General features: G+C 31.5%; 1 protein-coding gene across 5 annotated transcripts in view; it reads left to right on the top strand.

Moving 5' to 3' along the window:
- The window catches only part of LOC127704199 (aldehyde dehydrogenase, dimeric NADP-preferring-like), a 67,691-nt gene extending 50,267 nt beyond the window's left edge, over positions 1-17,424 (top strand). For 4 of the 5 annotated variants that reach the window (XM_052208140.1, XM_052208142.1, XM_052208139.1 and 1 more), the window contains exon 14: positions 16,196-17,424. In XM_052208140.1, coding sequence (XP_052064100.1) covers positions 16,196-16,237 — 42 coding nt within the window. In that variant the 3' untranslated portion in view covers positions 16,238-17,424. Of the gene's footprint in view, positions 1-11,102; positions 11,138-16,195 lie in introns of all 5 variants that reach the window. The other variant, XM_052208143.1, reaches the window with a different exon arrangement.
- Positions 17,425-19,507: the final 2,083 nt, after the last annotated feature.

Raw genomic sequence — 19,507 nt, 5'->3', positions numbered from 1 at the left:
TTGTCTGAACGCGAATTTGTATAAAACACTTTGTTTGATTTTAATTTCTGAAAATTAAACTAAACTCTAGAACAGACCTTCCATGAACGTCGGGCTGGGACTTTGTTATTTGTGTGAATTCGGGATTTACAAGTATTAAACTCTGGAATATATGATTAACTTTCGGGATTCTGAGGAAAAATTGCTTCAGTAAACACTGTTGAGGAAAAAAAAATATTCTATATCATAATTCTTATTTGTTAAATATTTGCAAACTCTTAAAAAATTTCAAAACCAGCTGATTTTTTTTTTTTTTTCATTTCTTGTTGAATAACTTTGAATTTTATATCAAATTCGAATACTGGGAGCTATCTGCAGTCGGTTCATAGGACCTCAGTTTTAATATAGGCGTGGCAATCCATCACTTTTATCCAATCAACTGTCCTTTAACTTCAACTTCGTACTTTATTTGCCTTTTAAACATTTGTTTTGATTCGAGCGTCACTGATGAGTCTTTTGTAGACGAAACGCGCGTCTGGCGTAAATATAAAATTGTAATCCTGGTATCTATGATGAGTTTATTTATAATAAAGATTGGCGTGCAATCATGTATCTGAATCCAATAGTATCAATTTAGATAAATATATTTATATTTCTGGACGTACATATGTCGGGGTTTAGACTATTTCATTCGATAGTTATATCTATCTATAACTGCATGCTGAGTATCACATAATTATTACTGTTTCGCAAATTATAATAATTTAGATATTTGATCAAAAAGAGTCAAAATCGTATAGGCAGTCCCATTATGTGAAGAATAAAACATATTGAGCTTTCTGGACTTTCTTCTGTCCACTAGCAAATGTCACCCTGTGTCTCTGAAAATATATAACTTCCCGACTAGCAAACACGGGCGACCCAGTGACTTATCACTCTGCTTCAAACTTAACGTCATGTTCTAAATTCATGACAGCAATTCCCTAATCACATGTTGTTTAAATTGCTATAAGAACACAGAGGTTTAATTTGTTTATTTAATTTTTTTATCTAAATTCACATTTCGCCTTAGTTCAATTCCCATCTCGCCTTAGAATGTAGGACAGAAAGTCACAGGACAAAAAGTCACAGACAAAAAGTCACGGACAAAAAGTCACAGGACAAAAAGTCACAATTCAGTTTTGAGATTATTTTTCTTTAAACAAGAAAATACTAATTTAAAAAACAATTTTTTTGTTTTTCTTGAACTATTATATATGAAGCAACTTTGTAATTAAAATTTATTCAAGAAATATCAATAATGATCAAATAATTGTTATGAAAACAAAATGTTAAAATGGCTTGGTACTTAAATGGCTTCATTGTGCCAAGAAATATATCCTTTGCATGATTAAAATTTAATAAATTTTCATTTATCAAGGCTTAATGAACAATTTCCTAAACTTAAAAATTAATATATGTAATAAAAAGAAAATATTTCAAGATCTTTCTCTTATATATTCAAACAATTGTCAACAAATTATTTGTGACTTTTTGTCCTGTGACTTTTTGTCCTATCAAATTTGTGACTTTATGTCCTGTGACTTTATGTCCTGTGACTTTCTGTCCGTTTACCTCACCTTAGTACCATATTTGTTACCTTTTTTACCTGGAATTCACAGCTAAGGCAAAATGAGAACACACCAGTAAGATTATCTAGTCAGTACATATTTCATTTTTTTTTTAAATTTAATGTTGTGCCTGCACAACTTAAAACGTATTCTATATGTGTATAAAAATTACCATTGGGATCAAAAGTAATCCCAAAGTGTTAATGACAGAAGACAATTCTACTACTTGATTTCTAATGTCATCTGGGGAAAAATTAAAGGAGAATAGCATATCTTGCATTTGTCTTGTTAGGATTAAAATCAATAAGCCAATCTTTAGACTATTTATTCTAAATCGCTATTTAAGACATCCTTTATTGTGTAAGGACTATTACTTAAATTAGAAAGGGATGTTTAATCAGTACTCAATCGAGGTAGACTTATCAAATTACCAGCTATGTAATATACATAAATAATAGGGGACCTAATACAGAGCCTTGCGGAACTCCTGCATTAGTATTCCCAAAAGGCGAATATGAACTTGAAACAAAAACGCTTTCTTGTCTATTTGAAATATAACTAAATAAGTGATTAAATACATTTTTAAATACACTTTTTTCAAATACTTTGCTCACTGCTGATAATAATGAGATTGGTCTATAATTGGAAATCAGTGATTTGTCTCCAGTTTTAAATACATATATATATATGCTCAAAGTCAACACATTTTAAAGATTTTGTTAAAATACGATGGTTATATGCATTTTTTTTTTACATAAAGCACAAATTACTTTACATAGAGTGTCAGATCAAAATATCTTAAATACCCCAGTCCAGAGATACCGTGTATATTCGACTGGAATATACCATATCGATAATTTTACATTTGTACTTGTTACGTAATAAAATAAGTGTCAATGTAAAAAGAACCAGCAGGTGGTGTATATTCTAAAGTGTTTATTGCCTTCCATTATACATCTGACGATGACATTTAGCTTTAGGGCCAGCTTGTTTTCGCGAAGATTTAAAAAAAAAAAATTTATATTTATAACATTCTGTTAAAAAAAATCATGTTAAAGGTAAACTGAGCATAACGTCCTTGCAATTTCTTGTTCAGATCCAGGGACACAGATATCGGAATGAATAAGAATACACTAAATTCTTACACGATATATTGAAAAATGGACACCAAGCACATTTTGATAGTGTACTTTAGTCTAAGAGATTTTCTGGTGTATTTTCTATGTTCTGGAAACTTCATCATTCCATCAAAAATAAATTAAATTATATTAATTTTTAATATTATTTGCGAGGCTGCATGCACATTGCACCAATTGTTTTATGTTTCTTTTCCGCCATGCATAAGTTTAATGTTTACTGTGACTTCTTTATATTATAATGTGTTTCATCGATTTAAAAACTTTATGCTAAAAATAATTGACCGATACGGAGAGATAGCACGGATATTGGAAAATGCTTCTGAAAGAGGATTGTTTGCAATTCATTTTGAAAAAAAACCTGTGAATTATTTTGATATCCTTATGATAATGTTTCTTTTTGGCAGCATTATATTTTGTTGATTATTCAATATATTTATATGGTATTTGGCATTTATGTACATGTACATGCATAATAATAATCCCTTGGATATATTTTAGTTGTTTGATTGTTGGTTGTTTAATGTCCAGTGTAAACTATTTCATACATTTCTATGAAGAAAGAGTTCTCATTCCAAGGAAGATTTGAGGTGTTTTTTGTGCAAAATGTAATTTAAAGAATTAAATCCGTGTTTCAAAGTCAAACAAGATATAATAATTATCATTTTTCTTCATATTTCTTTAAAAAATGAATATCCATATAATTCAAATCAGGTTTGGGTTTGTTTTGTGCTCAATGGAATTTACTGCGACAAATTCAATTTTATTGACAATTTTGGGATCAAATGTGATGAGGTTTATATGTAGGTATGTGCCAAACAGGGTAACACTAAACTGGTAAGTTGGAGACCATTCAGACTTCGTTTAGATGAGACACATCTTCAAAATCAATACAGTTTAAAATTTTGGGAAGTTAAAAATTGAAAAAAAAATTTTGTTTTTTATGTTTACTTTGCACAAAGAATTTATATATAAACCTCTTCAGTTTATTACTCTTCATCTGAGCAAAATTATTTCAAATATGAATTGTTTTAAACTGATTTAAACAGTAGAGAACACCTTGGGTAACGACAATAAGACAGCAATCAAACAACAAAAAACACATAAGGACATCTAGTGATAGCAAGTTATACTAAATGTTCATGACTTACGAGTATTTTTCTCATTAGATTTCTAAGACTCTTGTGAAATTGATCGATGAGCAGCTTTTTACAAATACCGAAAAAAAAAAGATATGGCGTAAACGTCAATGGACAAGCAACCCAACGAGGAAAAATTTAAGAGGCAATTATAACTAGTTTTGAGTTGGAAAATCATTCAATGCCATGTGATTGTTTTTCGGTCTAAAATTTGTGCGTGTTTTTGATTTATGAAGAAGACCATTAGAAAAAATTAGGTAATTGAAGACCAAAAAAGAAGTCATCTGTAAATATCCTTGCAAAGCACGATTTAACAGCGCGCATTATATTTCTCCATTTTCTCTATATTCTTTGACAAACCGGTAATTTCGTCGCCCTGGGATATGAATTTGACATTTATCTTCCTTCAGTAACTTATCAATACGCAGTCGTGTCATTTCCGTATATTGTAGATAGAACGTGTGATATTTACAGTAGAAATACTCATTCAAGTGAATTTTATCGGGTAACATTTAATATAAATAAAAATAAAATTACACTAAAAAAAATGATATTTATAAGCTCAAGTGTTGCTTTATTAAATGCACATAGGTACGTATTTGTAAACTTATTGACTTTTTAATCAGCGCGTGTCACTGGTACAAATCCAGGATAGTTTAAGAAAGTTTTTAAAATTTTAAAAACTTTAACCACAGGGTGTATGTAATGTTAACTGGCAGAAAAATCTAAGTCTATTTATAGATAAAGTACGGATAAATAGAATTCTAAGCTTCTGTCCAAGTTTGGTAGAAATCCGGGATATTTCAAAAAAGTAATTAAAATTTTTAAAACTTTAACGACAGAGTGAATGTAACGGTACGTCTAAACACCGCTCAGGACCTCCTGAGTGCACTCAGGACATACAAAGTGCACTCAGGACATGAAACATATGTTTTAGTGAGTGGTGAAGGTATGCATTTGATAGATAATTTAATTCTTCATCTATTAATTTTTGTTTTGATAAAATCATTTTAACATTTAAGGAGTTATTGAAGTTTTCATCGGCACGCGCCGTTTTTGTGAAATATGTCAGGCATGACCGAGGATTATATTAAATGCCAATTATCAAGTTGATTAGGTCGTTTGATCTTTAATAATTAGGAGTGATTAGTGATGGTGCTAACCTCATACAAGTAAGCTTCGCAGACAAACAAAATCAAGATGTCTTTTGAAAAATAAAGAACAATAAAGATATATTGTTTTAGAAAAAAACCGTTAAATAAACATTTTTCTTTTTGTTTGTAAGAATTGAAGCCAGTCGAGAAATATGAGAAATCTACATATATAGTTGGGAAATTTTCATTCAATTCATTTCATTAACTTAATAGATATTAAACATATCGTTATTATTTTCTTTGTATAGATTTTCGTATTTTATTAAAATTTCGTGCAATAAAAAGTTTAGTTTTATTCTTATTTCAAAAATATAGAAGAATAATTCTTTCGTATTTTCATATCTCTAGATATATTACAATAGACTTTAATTGTATTGTTCCATGGTAAAAAAAAGAATCGGTGAAACACCATTTATAATTTACTTTTACAGCACGTACGCAGCCAAGCTAACAGTCAATCTGATCACTCACTAAAAATAGCGTTGAATTAAAAAAAAAATATTGATATCATCAGAGACATATATACATGTGTATATATGTCTCTGGTATCATTGCGTTCTAATTCTTATTTATATAATTGTGTGTGTGTGTTTTGTTCTATTTTCTTGTCTTTGAGATTCATTCAAATAATTAACACTTTTTGACCAATGAGAGGCTGTGTATGTATAACATAACGATTCAATCAAAATTTCATTTGTTAGATTTATTCCCCTATAGAAACTTGTTCTTGTCCAGTAATACATGTAAATTCCTTGAACGAGTTTGAAAAGGGAAATAAATTTGTCATACTTTTCATGAATTAAGATTTAGTTTTGTAAATGGAACCCGTTCTTAACTGTAGAAGCCGTACTTACCGAAATACGCTTTTCAAATAAGCAAATCTCATATAGTTAGTGTTCTTTCTCATTTTTATCGTTCTTGTCCAGTAATTTCATTCTTGAGTAATACGAATGCTTTAACAAATCCGCATTTAGTAAGATTTATCTTTCTCATTAAAGTTAAAAATTATCATATTTGGGTATTATTTCTAAATAATTTGTAAGTAAACAAAATCCGTTCAAACCACGACTAAGTCTTCGTGCACAGAGTTTGAAGTGCGAAAACCCCAGAAGCGTGATCGTAAGCCAAACCAAAGGAAAAGACCAAGGACAGCACGTACGCAGCCAAGATATTAGACTTAGCAAATCATATGAATAAACACTGATCTGTCTTATTAATTTTAAATTCTATATACTGTCATTGAAAATATAGGACCAGTTCATAGTTTCAATAAATTTGTTATCTATATCAAGGCTGTGAAAATCTTGAATAAATTTTGAACATTCATGAAAAAGGTTATATCAAATATCGTCATAAAGTGTGCATTCCATAAGAAAATGTTTTTCAGTCTCTACACTGCAACTTTCACAAAACTTAATAACATCGTGTTATTCATTTTAAACGTAACACAGTACTAACAACACAATGCATAAGCAACAATAAAGATAATCCAATCAATTTTGTTGATTGGATAATTCACGGCTCAGTAGTTGTGTAATCAGTGACACGTGCCCTCATTATTTCATAAGAATTAACATATCTATCTAAGATCGATTTCAAATTCTACCAAAATTTAACTCTTGAATAAGCAGCGTGTAACGAATATATTCATCCATCCTGTGTGCAAATACGATGACTATAAAGGGTCCTGAGTGCACATTGTATGTCCTGAGTGCACTCAGGAGGTCCTGAGCGGTGTTTAGACGTACCCTGAATGTAATGTTAACTGACAGAAAAAACTAAGCCCATTTATAAGTAAAATACGGATAAACATGATTTTTTTTTACAAAATTTCCTCCTGGATACTATCTTATGATCATAAACAAGCTTCTGTCCAAGTTTGGTAGAAATCCAGGATAGTTTACGAAAGTAATTAAAATATCAAAAACTTTAATTTTACAGTGAATATTTGTGGATGTCGCTAGCCGACGGTGACGCCGATGACGGAATGTAGGATAGCTATGTCTCACTTTTGCGACAAAAGTCGCAGGCTCGACAAAAATGTAATAAACTGTTATACTTTGAACATGTGTATCTTATGTGCTGGTAAATAAGAATATATATATACATTCTAAAATATTTTTATAAAAAAATACTAGAGAACTATAAAAGAGTAAGCTTAACAAACAAGCAAAAGAAAAGGAACACAAATAAAAAAAATAGTAGAAAATACACTATTACATAGAACTAAGAAATATAACAGACAGAAAAACAAAATAAATACGGCAGTAATAAACAAACGAAAAAGATCAGAAAAAATTGAAATACCATAAATATGTTTAATCAGTATACAAGCGGATCCAAAACGGGTCAAGGTTGAACAAAAACGAATTTCTATCGATTACACAAGTGACAATCAACGGAGGGTGGTGCGTGTCGATAAAACATTAAATCAATTTATAATTACTAAAGATATGATTTTCAAATTTGAAATTATGTACTTTTAGAAAGTCTCCTTCTATATGCCATGTTCTTTGAGTCAATACTATCATTGATTTCAAAATAAGTGCAAAACTTTGTTCTTCGTGCACTAATCGGTCCTTTGCGGTATTTCTACATTTTACATTTTTTGGCGCAAATGAATGCTGCAAAAGAAGAATTAGCGTAATTAAGTTGTGGCAAATTAATTTTTTTCAGCGCAAATGGATATCGGTCTTCAAAACACCGTTTGTACAAAGGTGCATTCATCTTTTACGCTGTCTAGACTGAGAATAAAAGTTTTGGCAATTTGTATAGGATTTTAATTTCAGAATGTAATAAACAATTAAGAAGATCGGTAAAAACATTAAGTGAATCGGAAAATGAGCTATGCACGATAAAAGGAAATAGTTTGGTGCGCCAATGTGAGAGTTCACAGAGGCATGTAATATTTGTAAAATTTGCATTAAGTCTTTAAATAACAACCAGTTGTAGAACTGATTGTTTCGATCCTTCAAATATGTGTGAAAGAATTAATATTTATATTATTTAGTCTCTTTCATATATACAATTGCAGTATGTTTATAAATACTGTAGATTTGTAATTGATCATTGATTGCATGCATAACGTCCAGTGACAAATATTTCATTGATTCGTATGTAAAGAACTAATCAATAACTTTTAATATACAATTGATTGGTTATTTAAGGTGATTCGATCTAAATGATTTGCGTTAAAACTTATGAAACTTGGACAGAAGCTTACCTCTAAAATAAATAAATGTATGAAAAAAAGGTAAAGTTATTTTTTTCATTCTGTATTTTACTCATAAATGGACTTAAACACTTTGTACAGTCAAAATAACAGTTTTAACACCAACAGCAGCAATTTCAAGCGACGCTGGTTTTAAAAGAAGTCTTCACGATTTTTTTTATATATCCCTGGCAATCTTCGATTTAAATTAGACTCTGACATTGAGGGGAACAAATACCATTGATAACTTGTCTTTTTTTAATACATTTAGATATAGTACGTGTATCTCATATAAAGCCTCATTTATAGAAAGTTATACATAGTTTATAGTGTCAAGGAAATATTTGGATTAAAGAAATATTTGGTGGAAGAGGAGGAGAGAGAGAGACTAATATATTTCGCCGTATTTGTCTCATGTTACAACAAATGTTCTACTGTCAAAATCTGATTGAAGGAAATGTTTCCCCTTCGTTTTATACAGCAGGCTATTCCATAGTGTAATGATATTAGTTGCAATTTTTTTTTCTATCGGTAAGAAATGGTATACTGTTCGAAATCTACATTAAGTTATAATACATTTAAAGTAAGTTTATTGCATTGCTAAACGTTTCTCAATCAAGATAAAACGTTACAACCAATACTATTTTTTACGACTACATAAGTTTTATGTAAAATAGATAGATATAGGAAGCTGTTGTATGAGTGACAATGAGACAACTCTCCATCCAAATAACAATTTATAAAAGTAAACCATTATAGGTCAAGGTACGGCCTTCAACACGGAGCCTTTGCTATAAAGCTATAAAGATAATTCACGTTCCATTGAACTAGTTAAGGGTATTGTTTAGGTTAGTTTTTTTTTAAACATTTTATAAGATCAAATTTGAAATGTTATTAATTACGCAATTAGTATTAAATAAAAAATATACTAATTAATATAACTTGTTTAATTAACAAGTGAAATGTTTCCAATCCAATCTTTCCAATCTAATATAGTACAAAGGGTGACAAGGTGATAGAAATATAGTCACTACAGGTCGTCTTTCGGCTGACAGTAAAAAAAAAATTCCCAAAGTGGGATATCCGTTTGGTTGTTACTTCCGATGTACAAGTACGCAACCAACTATTAATCAATCCAATCTTGTATTTTTTTTATCTCGCATTTTTTTTTTATTAAATTATTTCAACTCAAAATAATAAACGAAATAATTTTCTGAAATAAAACCCTAAAAACGATATACCATACGATAGATGAAACGCTAAACCATACGATAAACGAAACGCTAAACCATACGATAAACGAAACGTTAAACGCTAAACCATACCATGTTACATACGACAAATAAAACGCTTTACGATACCATGAACCACACGATATACAAAACCCTAAACGATGGCATTTACCATACGATGAACGAACGATGAACGTACGCTGACCGAACGTTGTACGAACGCTATACGAATGATGTACGAACGATGACCGAACGCTATACGAACGATTCCCGAACGCTGTACGTACGATTCCCGAACGAAAAAAGTGTTAACTTTTACGTTACAGGGACTGTAAAAGCCTGTTCAATTAATAATTTTGTCAAAAGTGCATGTGCTATGTATACTTTTAAAGCACACACTAAATATAGGGGTCACTGGGTAACACTTTTTAATGCATTCCCTAGGGAAAAACCAGAAGGGCTATAAAAAATGGAAAAGTTGAAAATTACGTGGGCAAACATCCTTAAATACTAGAGCTGTTTTGACATTAGAATTAACCCTAGGTGTAAGTGTAACCACAGCATAAATCTAAGTAAGTTAGACATTATGTTGTAGTTTGTTTTTCGTTCATTATTTTGTACATAAATTAGGCCGTAAGTTTTCTCGTTTGAATTGTTTTACATTTGTCATATAGCTGACTATGCGGTATAGGCTTTGCTCATTGTTGAAGGCCGTACGGTGACCTATAGTTGTTAATTTCTGTGTCATTTGGTCTCTTGTGGAGAGTTGTCTCATTGGCAATCATACCACATCTTCTTTTTATATTGATGTTGTATTAGTTAACCAAAACTTGCAAGGTTCTCGATTGCTTTATATGCATATGGTCATGGTATTTCTTTAATACCAGATGGGTGGTTTGGTATTATCTGTTTCTGTGATATACTTTAGATCGATTTATAAAAAGCTAGTGTGAATGTGGTCTTAGAAGTGTAGTTCAAATACCACGTCAACAATGATTCTATGAAGTAGATTTTCTATTGTGGAAGTAGTTACCCTTTGTCGGACTATTGGGGTGTCGGACTAATGGGGCGTTGGACTAATGGGATGTCGGACCAATGGTGTGTCGGACTAATGGGGTGTCGGAATATCGAGGCGACCCCTGATTTTCGTGATCTTGACAAGGGACATGGGCTTATATTCCCTGTCAGCGTTTTATATCCACTGAGCCCATATCCCTTGTGAAGCCAGAATAACAATACATTATACTGGAGTACCCTGATTTCAACATTAATTATCATTCTTATCTTATTTGTTTTGCATTTTTATCATAGGGGATATGGGCTCATATCCTCTTTCGAGATAACCAATCAAATTTCAGGATTAAAACGGGATATTTAAATCCAGTATCATTAATGTTAATAAGTTGTAGCATTGGTGTAAATGCAGCTTTTATCTCCCTACGTAAGACATTAGGTTGGAGACTTGGGTGTAACAGTTGTAACTATAGCTTAAGTCTCATTAGGTATACATTAGTTCGGTGTGAGCCAAGGCACCGTGTTGAAGACCGTACTTTGACCTATAACGGTTTACTTTTATAAATTTTGACTTGAATGGAGAGTTGTCTCATTGGCACTCATACCACATCTTCTTATATCTATTAGGTTGTTGACTTGGTGTAACCATAGCTTTAGTCTCAGTAAGTTAAATATTAGATTGTAGCGTTGGTGTAACTATAGCTTTAGTCTCAGTAGGTTGAGACATTTGATTGTAGCCTTGATGTAACTATAGCTTTAGTCTCAGTATGTAGGTTAAATATTAGATTGTAGATTTGGTGTAACTATGGCTTTAGTCTCAGTAGGTTAAGACATTAGATTGTAACCTTAATGTAACTATAGCTTTAGTCTCAGTAGGTTAGATATTAGGTTGTAGCCTTGTTGTAAACAAAGCTTTGTTCTCCATAGGTGACATTCGTAAATGTCCATAAGGTGATGTAGAATTAAGATTATGATTTTTCGGTTTTCCTGATTGGGTATAAAACTAATCATTTACTTATTTGAGGGCATTTAAAAGTTATATGCTTGGAATCAAAGTAAATATTTTTCAGAGCATGACAATGTTTTGATTGATCATAACTCATTTTGACAGGTAAATAAAAACAACAGATAACACCTGCAAACATGTTTGACCCCCCACATTCTGTCTGCCCCAAGTCAGGAGTCTGTAATTCAGTGGTTTTTATACACCGCAAAAAAATTTTGTGGTCGTATATTGGTATGACGTTGGCGTCGTCGTCGTCGTCCGGCGTCGTCGTCGACCGAAGACACATTGGTTTTCGCACTCTAACTTTAGTTTAAGTGAAGGGATCTTTTTGAAATTTGACCATAAGGTTAAATACCACAAAAGGAAGGTTGGGATTGATTTTGGGGGTTATGGTGCCAACAGTTGAGGAATTAGGGGCCAAAAAGGGCCCAAAAATAAGCATTTTCTAGTTTCCAGACAATAACTGTGGAACAGTGTATGGATCTCTCTGAAATTATACTACAAGTTTCCATACACCAAAGGGATGGTTAGGATTTGCTTTGGGGGGTTATGGCTCAAACCGTTTAGGAATTAGGGGCAAAAAAGGGGGAAAAACATGGTTGTCCTGGTTAATGGACAAATACTTTAGTACAAAACATAATTTAAAGCAGTGTAAGGGAGATAAACCAAATACATCATTGAAATTATCTCCCTTACACTGCTTTTAAATTATGTATAAAGTAATGGTTAATGAACAATAAAGATAATTTAAAACAGTGTAAGGGAGGTAATCCAAATACAACGTTTTGGTTACTTCCCTTACACTGCTTTTAAATTATGTGTAAAGAAATGCATATTTATAAAGGAAGACCAGTAAAAATATCTGCAAATGTTGCATCTTTTTTTTTTACAAAAAAATCCATATGAAGGTCCAAAGGGTCCAAAATTAAACTTTGTTTGATTTTACCAAAAATTTAATATTTGAGGTTCTTTGATATGCTGAATCTAAACATGTATTTAGATTTTTGATTTTTGGCCCAGTTTTCAAGTTGGTCCAAATTGGGGTCCAAAATTAAACTTTGTTTGATTTCAACAAAAATTGAATATATGGGGTTCTTTGATATGCTGAATCTAACCATGTAATTAGATTTTTTATTTGTGGACCCCGTTATCAAATTGGTTCATATTGAGGTCAAAAGGGTCCAAAATAAAACTTTGTTTGATTTCATCAGAAATTGAATTATTGGGGTTCTTTGATATTCCAAATCTAACCGTGTATTTAGATTTTTAATTTTGGTTCCTGTTTTTTAAATTGGTCTACATTAAGGTCCAAAGGGTCCAAAGGGTCCAAAATTAAACTTAGTTTGATTTTAACAAAAATTGAATTCTTGGGGTTCTTTGATATGCTGAATCTAAACATGTGTTTAGATTTTTGATTATGGGCCCAGTTTTCAAGTTGGTCCAAGATAGGGTCCAGTATTTAAACTTTGTTTGATTTCAACAAAAATTGAATATATGGGGTTCTTTGATATGCTGAATCTAAACATGTATTTAGATTTTTGATTTTTGGCCCAGTTTTCAAGTTGGTCCAAATTGGGGTCCAAAATTAAACTTTGTTTGATTTCAACAAAAATTGAATATATGAGGTTCATTGATATGCTGAATCTAACCATGTATTTAGATTTTTTATTTGTAGGCCCCGCTTATAAATTGGTTCATATTGAGGTCAAAAGGGTCCAAAATTAAACTTTGTTTGATTTCATCAGAAATTGAATTATTGGGGTTCTATGATATGCCAAATCTAACCGTGTTTTTAGATTTTTAATTTGGGTCCCGTTTTTTAAATTGGTCTTCATTGAGGTCCAAAGGGTCCGAAATTAAACTTAGTTTGATTTTAACAAAAATTGAATTCTTGGGGTTCATTGATATGCTGAATCTAAACATGTGTTTAGATTTTTGATTATGGGCCCAGTTTTCAAGTTGGTCCAAGTTGGGGTCCAAAATTAAACTTTGTTTGATTTCAACAAAAATTGAATATATGGGGTTCTTTGATATGCTGAATCTAACCATGAATTTAGATTTTTTATTTGTGGGCCCCGCTATCAAATTGGTTCATATTGAGGTCAAAAGGGTCCAAAATTAAACTTTGTTTGATTTCATCGAAAATTGAATTATTGGGGTTCTTTGATATTCCAAATCTAACCGTGTATATAGATTTCTAATTTTAAGTCCTGTTATTTAAATTGGTCTACATTAAGGTCCAAAGGGTCCAAAATTAAACTTAGTTTGATTTTAGCAAAAATTGAATTCTTGGGGTTCTTTGATATGCTGAATCTAAACATGTGTTTAGATTTTTGATTATGGGCCCAGTTTTCAAGTTTGTCCAAGTTGGGGTCCAAAATTAAACTTTGTTTGATTTTAACAAAAATTGAAAATATGGGGTTCTTTGGAATGCTGAATCTAACCATGCAGAGCTCCAGATAAGAATTCACAAATTGGGGTTTTTACCCACCATTTTTTTTTATGTAATTGGGTGATAAAGTTTTTAAATTGCATTATCAATTCCAATTCACCCCTCAAGCAAATATCAAATTGGGTTTATCACCACCAAGCTCCTTAATGTATTGGGTTTTTTCATCAACACAATATTGAATGTGTAGGCATGTTATAATCACATTATATCAACCCCATGCAGATGTTTTTCCATCTTGAATGTGTTTCTTTCTTTGTATATAATTGCTAGCTGTTTTAATTGGTTTATTCACTGATGAGCAATTGTACGTTTAATTTGTGTCCGATTTTAAATGTTCTGCCAGTTTTGTATTTTCTCACAACTTATATAAACTGCAGCTGGTGTCACAAGTTGGATAGTTACTAATTACCTTTCTAGATCCCATATGATCACCCTACAGTTTAGTTGGGGTAGGCGTGGCTAAGTGTTTAGATTTTTATGTAATATATGTGAAATTTAGGTGCTGTAAGAAAGTTTTGCCAGTCCTTTCACCTATTTGCCAGATCTACTTTTTAATAAAAATAATAAGTAGTTCCCAGATTTAAGATATACCCCAAAACCTTGACCAGGTTTATAGGTTTAATGACGGAGACCACATTCAACTTAAATTTACAGAGTTAAATTTACAAATAATTCTGCAACATCAAATAAATAAATGACAATGTGAAACTGCACTTGCCAATAAGACCAAAACAAAGAAAGTGTCAAGATGCATTGACGTAAAAAGCGAATATGTGTATTCCCTCATCAACTAAAATGAAAAAAATAATATATAAACTTAAATTATACTTGAATGTTTTTGTTTAATTTAATTTACATAAATCTGGGTTAAGTTGTCCCAGCTGATTAGAACTTTTGGTTTCTGATGCTTTCCAACTACATATATCATGTCATAATTGATTTGGCCTTTCACTTTTTCCAACTGATTTCGTTCTTGACAAAACCCTGTGTTTATCGTTCTAGCAATGTTCTCGTTAAGGTATACGCAAACGGGTCTTGTTATCATCATAATAACTTTCCCTAAAGTATCAAAAAGAAGCTGAAAACATGCTTCTATTCAATATTTTTATCGGATATTTACTTTCGTTTTAATTCATTGTATGTTATGATAAATTCCGAGCAATTCGAAAAAATATGACAAGAAGACAAACGCTAATTGGATAAACGCAGAGAAGATCGAAATGTTTTCATAAACACGTGTACCTTTTGAGCAATGGAAAATTCCAACAGGGACCCATTTCGGCTACTTGATGCAGGGCTCTAAAATAATTAGTTTTAAGAACGAAAGGACATTTCCAATTATAAATATTATAACAATAGATTTACGCGACAACTGTAATCAGATAAGGGTAAATAACGCAAACGATAGCGAATAAAAGCGTTAAGAACTCATGGTTTTGGCATATAATTGGGTTTTCCTTTGAATGAATTGGGTTTTTGAACCCTGCAATGGGCAATTGCATTGGGTTTTTAATTATTTGTATTGCGTGATCACGCAAATACGCAGCTTATCTGGAGCTCTGAACCATGTATTTTGATTTTGGACATTGAACCATAATAGGTAAATTAAAAAAAATTCAAATTCTTAGACCACATTCTTTCTGTGTCAGAAACCTATGCTGTGTCAAATATTTAATAACAATCCAAATTCAGAGCTGTATCAAGCTTGAATGTTGTGTCCATACTTGCCCCAACTGTTCAGGGTTCGACCTCTGCGGTCGTATCAAGCTGCACCCCAGCGAAGCATTTTATTAATTGTTGCTGTATATCATTTTTTTTTTTTGGTTTTTGTTTTGTACATACATCAGGCCTTCAGTTTTCTTGCTTGAATTGTTTTACACTTGTCGTTTCTGGGCCTTTTATAGCTTTCTATATGGTATGGGTTTTGCTAATTGTTGAAGTCCGATTTTTTGGACAAAATGATTAGCTATATATTTAACATTGTATTTCACTATTTAAGTGTCTGCTTACAACATTTGGTTGTGGTGAGGAGTTTTTGCATGTCTTGTTTTTTGGAGAAATAGCCAACCATGTTTTTGAAATAGCTGCTGAAATAGGCACTGAATGTGTTTTCATATTACATGTGTTAATGGTTAAATAGATGTATCTAATTAAATATCTTTGATTTGATTTGTTGAATTGGGTATGTTGAACATCTATTGAAATGTATATGACAAACATTTAATTTCAAATGATCTCAATAAAAATTTGTTTTATTTTCAGGTATTTGGACTTCACAATAAATTGCCATTCCTCAATGAGTAACCAAAAACAATTAACAATCAAATGATATTTACAGGGACATATTTGTTTGATTGAAGTATAACATATATCTAGATGAAAGTCAGCTTTATAAGTTATTCACAGAATGTAATTATGAATACATGGAATATATTGTTAGACTTATAAGAAAGTTAATATCATTTTTACAATCATAATTTATTCTATGTATGTGTGCAGTTGTAAAGAAAACTAATAAGGCCAGACTTAGAATTTTGTTCGTTTCCTGTTTCAAAGATCCACCCTATAAAGGAATGTATTTATGTCTTTTTAATGTACCTTGTTGATAGTTTATATGCTAGATATTTTGGTATCCCGTTTAAAAATCCTAACTTTCTAAAATCTATATTTAGTGAAATAAGAAACGTATATTTATTTAATCATGGCCCTGTTAATTGAGCACATCGGGTTCTTACTGTTTACAAAATAAATGGTTGTTGGTTGTTTAAAAATAGCTTTAAACTTAGTAGTGCCATCAGTAAAGATTTTTATTTATTTAACAAATATGTAACTAAATTTTACATTGTACTAATCATGACAAATTGTTAATTTACATTGTCTATTTATATTGTTATCAGTTGAAGTGATAAAACATATATGTATAAGGGATATTATAATGGAAATTATGTTGCTTCAAAGAAGAGCATAAAACAAATACTATGTTTTAAGTCTTCGTACAATTTCTATTTTGTTTTCTTTTTAAGTTGATACAGATTTCATTTTTGAAGAAATTAAGGACCAAATATTGTGTTTATAGTGGATCTATTTGAATTAATGAAACATTTTTTTCATAGTTCAAAACCAAAACTGTTAACTCAGATTATAATTTCTTAAGGTTGAATTAATTTTTTTAACTGTTAACTCAGATTATAATTTCTTAAGGTTGAATTGATTTTTTTTAAAAGTGTAGTCTGAGAACCTATAGTCATATTGTGTAAATTTTACCCAACATCTTTCTTTTATATCTGTTGATTAAATTATACTAGGAAGTCTTGGAAGAAATACAGTTACGAGACATGAGAATAGAATATATATGAATGTGTCTATTGTCAGATATCTATGTTTTTGAAGATACATGTATGTTGCAGTCTTTATTATGATACAACATATATCTGGAACAAATGTTTTGTACATGATATTGAATTTAATAATAAAAGATTATTGCAAAACAATTTATTTCATATGTATTCTAGAGATTTGTTCAAATCCAAATGAGTTGTTTTATGTTCTCTCACTAAATAATACAAAATTTGGTGACTATGTTGAACAAAGCTATCCCATTGAACTAGAGATAAAGGATACTACAGATACAGTTAAGTCTGCCTCATATCTTGACTTACATCTAGAAATTGACAATGAGGGTCGGTTGAAAACAAAACTTTACGACAAAAGAGATGATTTCAGCTTCACAATTGTGAAGTTTCCATTTCTATGTAGCAACATTACAGCAGCTCCTGCATATGGAGTATAGATCTCCCAATTGATACGATATTCCCGGGCTTGTATTTCCTATCATAATTTCCTTGATAGAGGATTGCTGCTCACAAGAAAGCTATTGGACTAAGAGTTCCAAATGGTGAAGTTGAAATCATCCCTTCGTAAATTTTACGGATGCCATCACGAGTTGGTTGACTGTTATGGAATAACCGTTTCACAGATGATATCGGATATGTTCCTTATGTCGTAACTTCAATACCCTTCCCTTTTCACGAATGTGATCTACCGAATTAGACTATTTACCAGATTTGTAATAACATAAGCAACACAACAAGTGCCACATGTGGAGCAGGATCTGCTTACACTTCTGGAGCACCTGAGATCACCCCCAGTTTTTGGTGGAGTTCGTGTTGCTTAGTCTTTAGTTTTGTATGTTGTGTCATCTGTTCTTATATTTGTCTGTTTGTCTTTTTATTTTGGCCATGGTGTTGTCAGTTTGTTTTCGATCTATGAGTTTGACTGTCCCTCTGGTATCTTTCGTCCCTCTTTTAGGTTTCTCCCAAATAAATTTGTTGTGAAAAAGCACCTTTGATTTTAACATAGTCCATTTATTTTCAAGAAGGCAAGTGAGATTGAAATGTATTTTTAAATGAGTCTTATGTGAAAATGTAACTTTACTTTGATAACAGAGATAACTACATTTTCCAACAAGTTATTAGCTTGCTTTTTACATAATTATGTTTGTTGAGGCTTGATTACTTCTGGCATTGAAGTGAGCATCAGTGGTGGTATCAACAAGTTGTTAAGTTGTTAAAGTGTATGATTGGGTCAGTCAAAGGTGTACCTCTAATGGTAAGTTAGTGTTATTTGGTATATACTTGTATTAGCTTTGGCAAATCTCAATTAAATGGAGATTGTTTTGCCCCCTTCACCTCTGTGTCTATTGGTTTAGGATCTTTTGCATGAACAAGTTTGTGATTAGGTCAGTTTAAGGAGAAATGCTAATGGTAAGTCAAATATGTTCTGTAAACTATGAAATTGTACCACAAGGTTCCATACCACAAAAGAAAGGTTGTTATTGATTTTGGAGGTTATTGTCCTAAAACTGTTTAGGAATTATGGGCCGAAAACTAGCAATTTTCTTATTTCAGGACAATAACTGGGGTTCTTTGATATGCTGAAATTAACCATGTATAAGTGTATGGATCTCTATGAAATTTCATCACAAGGTTCCATACCTCAAAAGGAAGGGTGGGTTTGAATATGGCCAAAATCATTTAGGAATAAGTGGCCAAAAAAAAACTTTAAATGTCCATTTCACTGAACTAGTTAACATTATTTTTAGGGGCATCCTAATACCTGCCAAAAACATCCTCGGAAAAACTTTTTACTTCATTTGATGTGATTTATCATGTAGAACTTTTCAATTATAAAGATTTTGTCTATCGCTAACTGTTTTCAAGTTATAATCATTTGAAAATAAAAAAGAATAAAATCCCATAGGAATCTATAGTAAACCCTCCTTTCTTTTTGCCTCTCAAAGTACCCCTTTATAAACCCTATTGCACAAACAAATCCCTGATTGCACCACTAGACATGTTTGTCTAACATATTGTGGAACCCTAAGTTAACCCGACATACGGTTTTGGAGAATGGGTGTGGACAAGTTCAAATTAAAAGTGGCGGAAGAAGAAGAAGATCAAAAGGTCAGCTATAATTGGTATGCAGAATGATTGTAAGGTATTTTTGTTCATCTGAGTGGGTTCATCTGACCTTGACCTCATTTGCAAGGTGAATTGTCCAACATCGAGTTTTCTA

This window comes from Mytilus californianus, unplaced genomic scaffold (assembly GCF_021869535.1).
Source record: "Mytilus californianus isolate M0D057914Y unplaced genomic scaffold, xbMytCali1.0.p SCAF_6, whole genome shotgun sequence".
Taxonomy (NCBI): Eukaryota; Metazoa; Mollusca; class Bivalvia; order Mytilida; family Mytilidae; genus Mytilus; species Mytilus californianus.
This window is presented reverse-complemented; position numbering and strand designations above follow the sequence as displayed.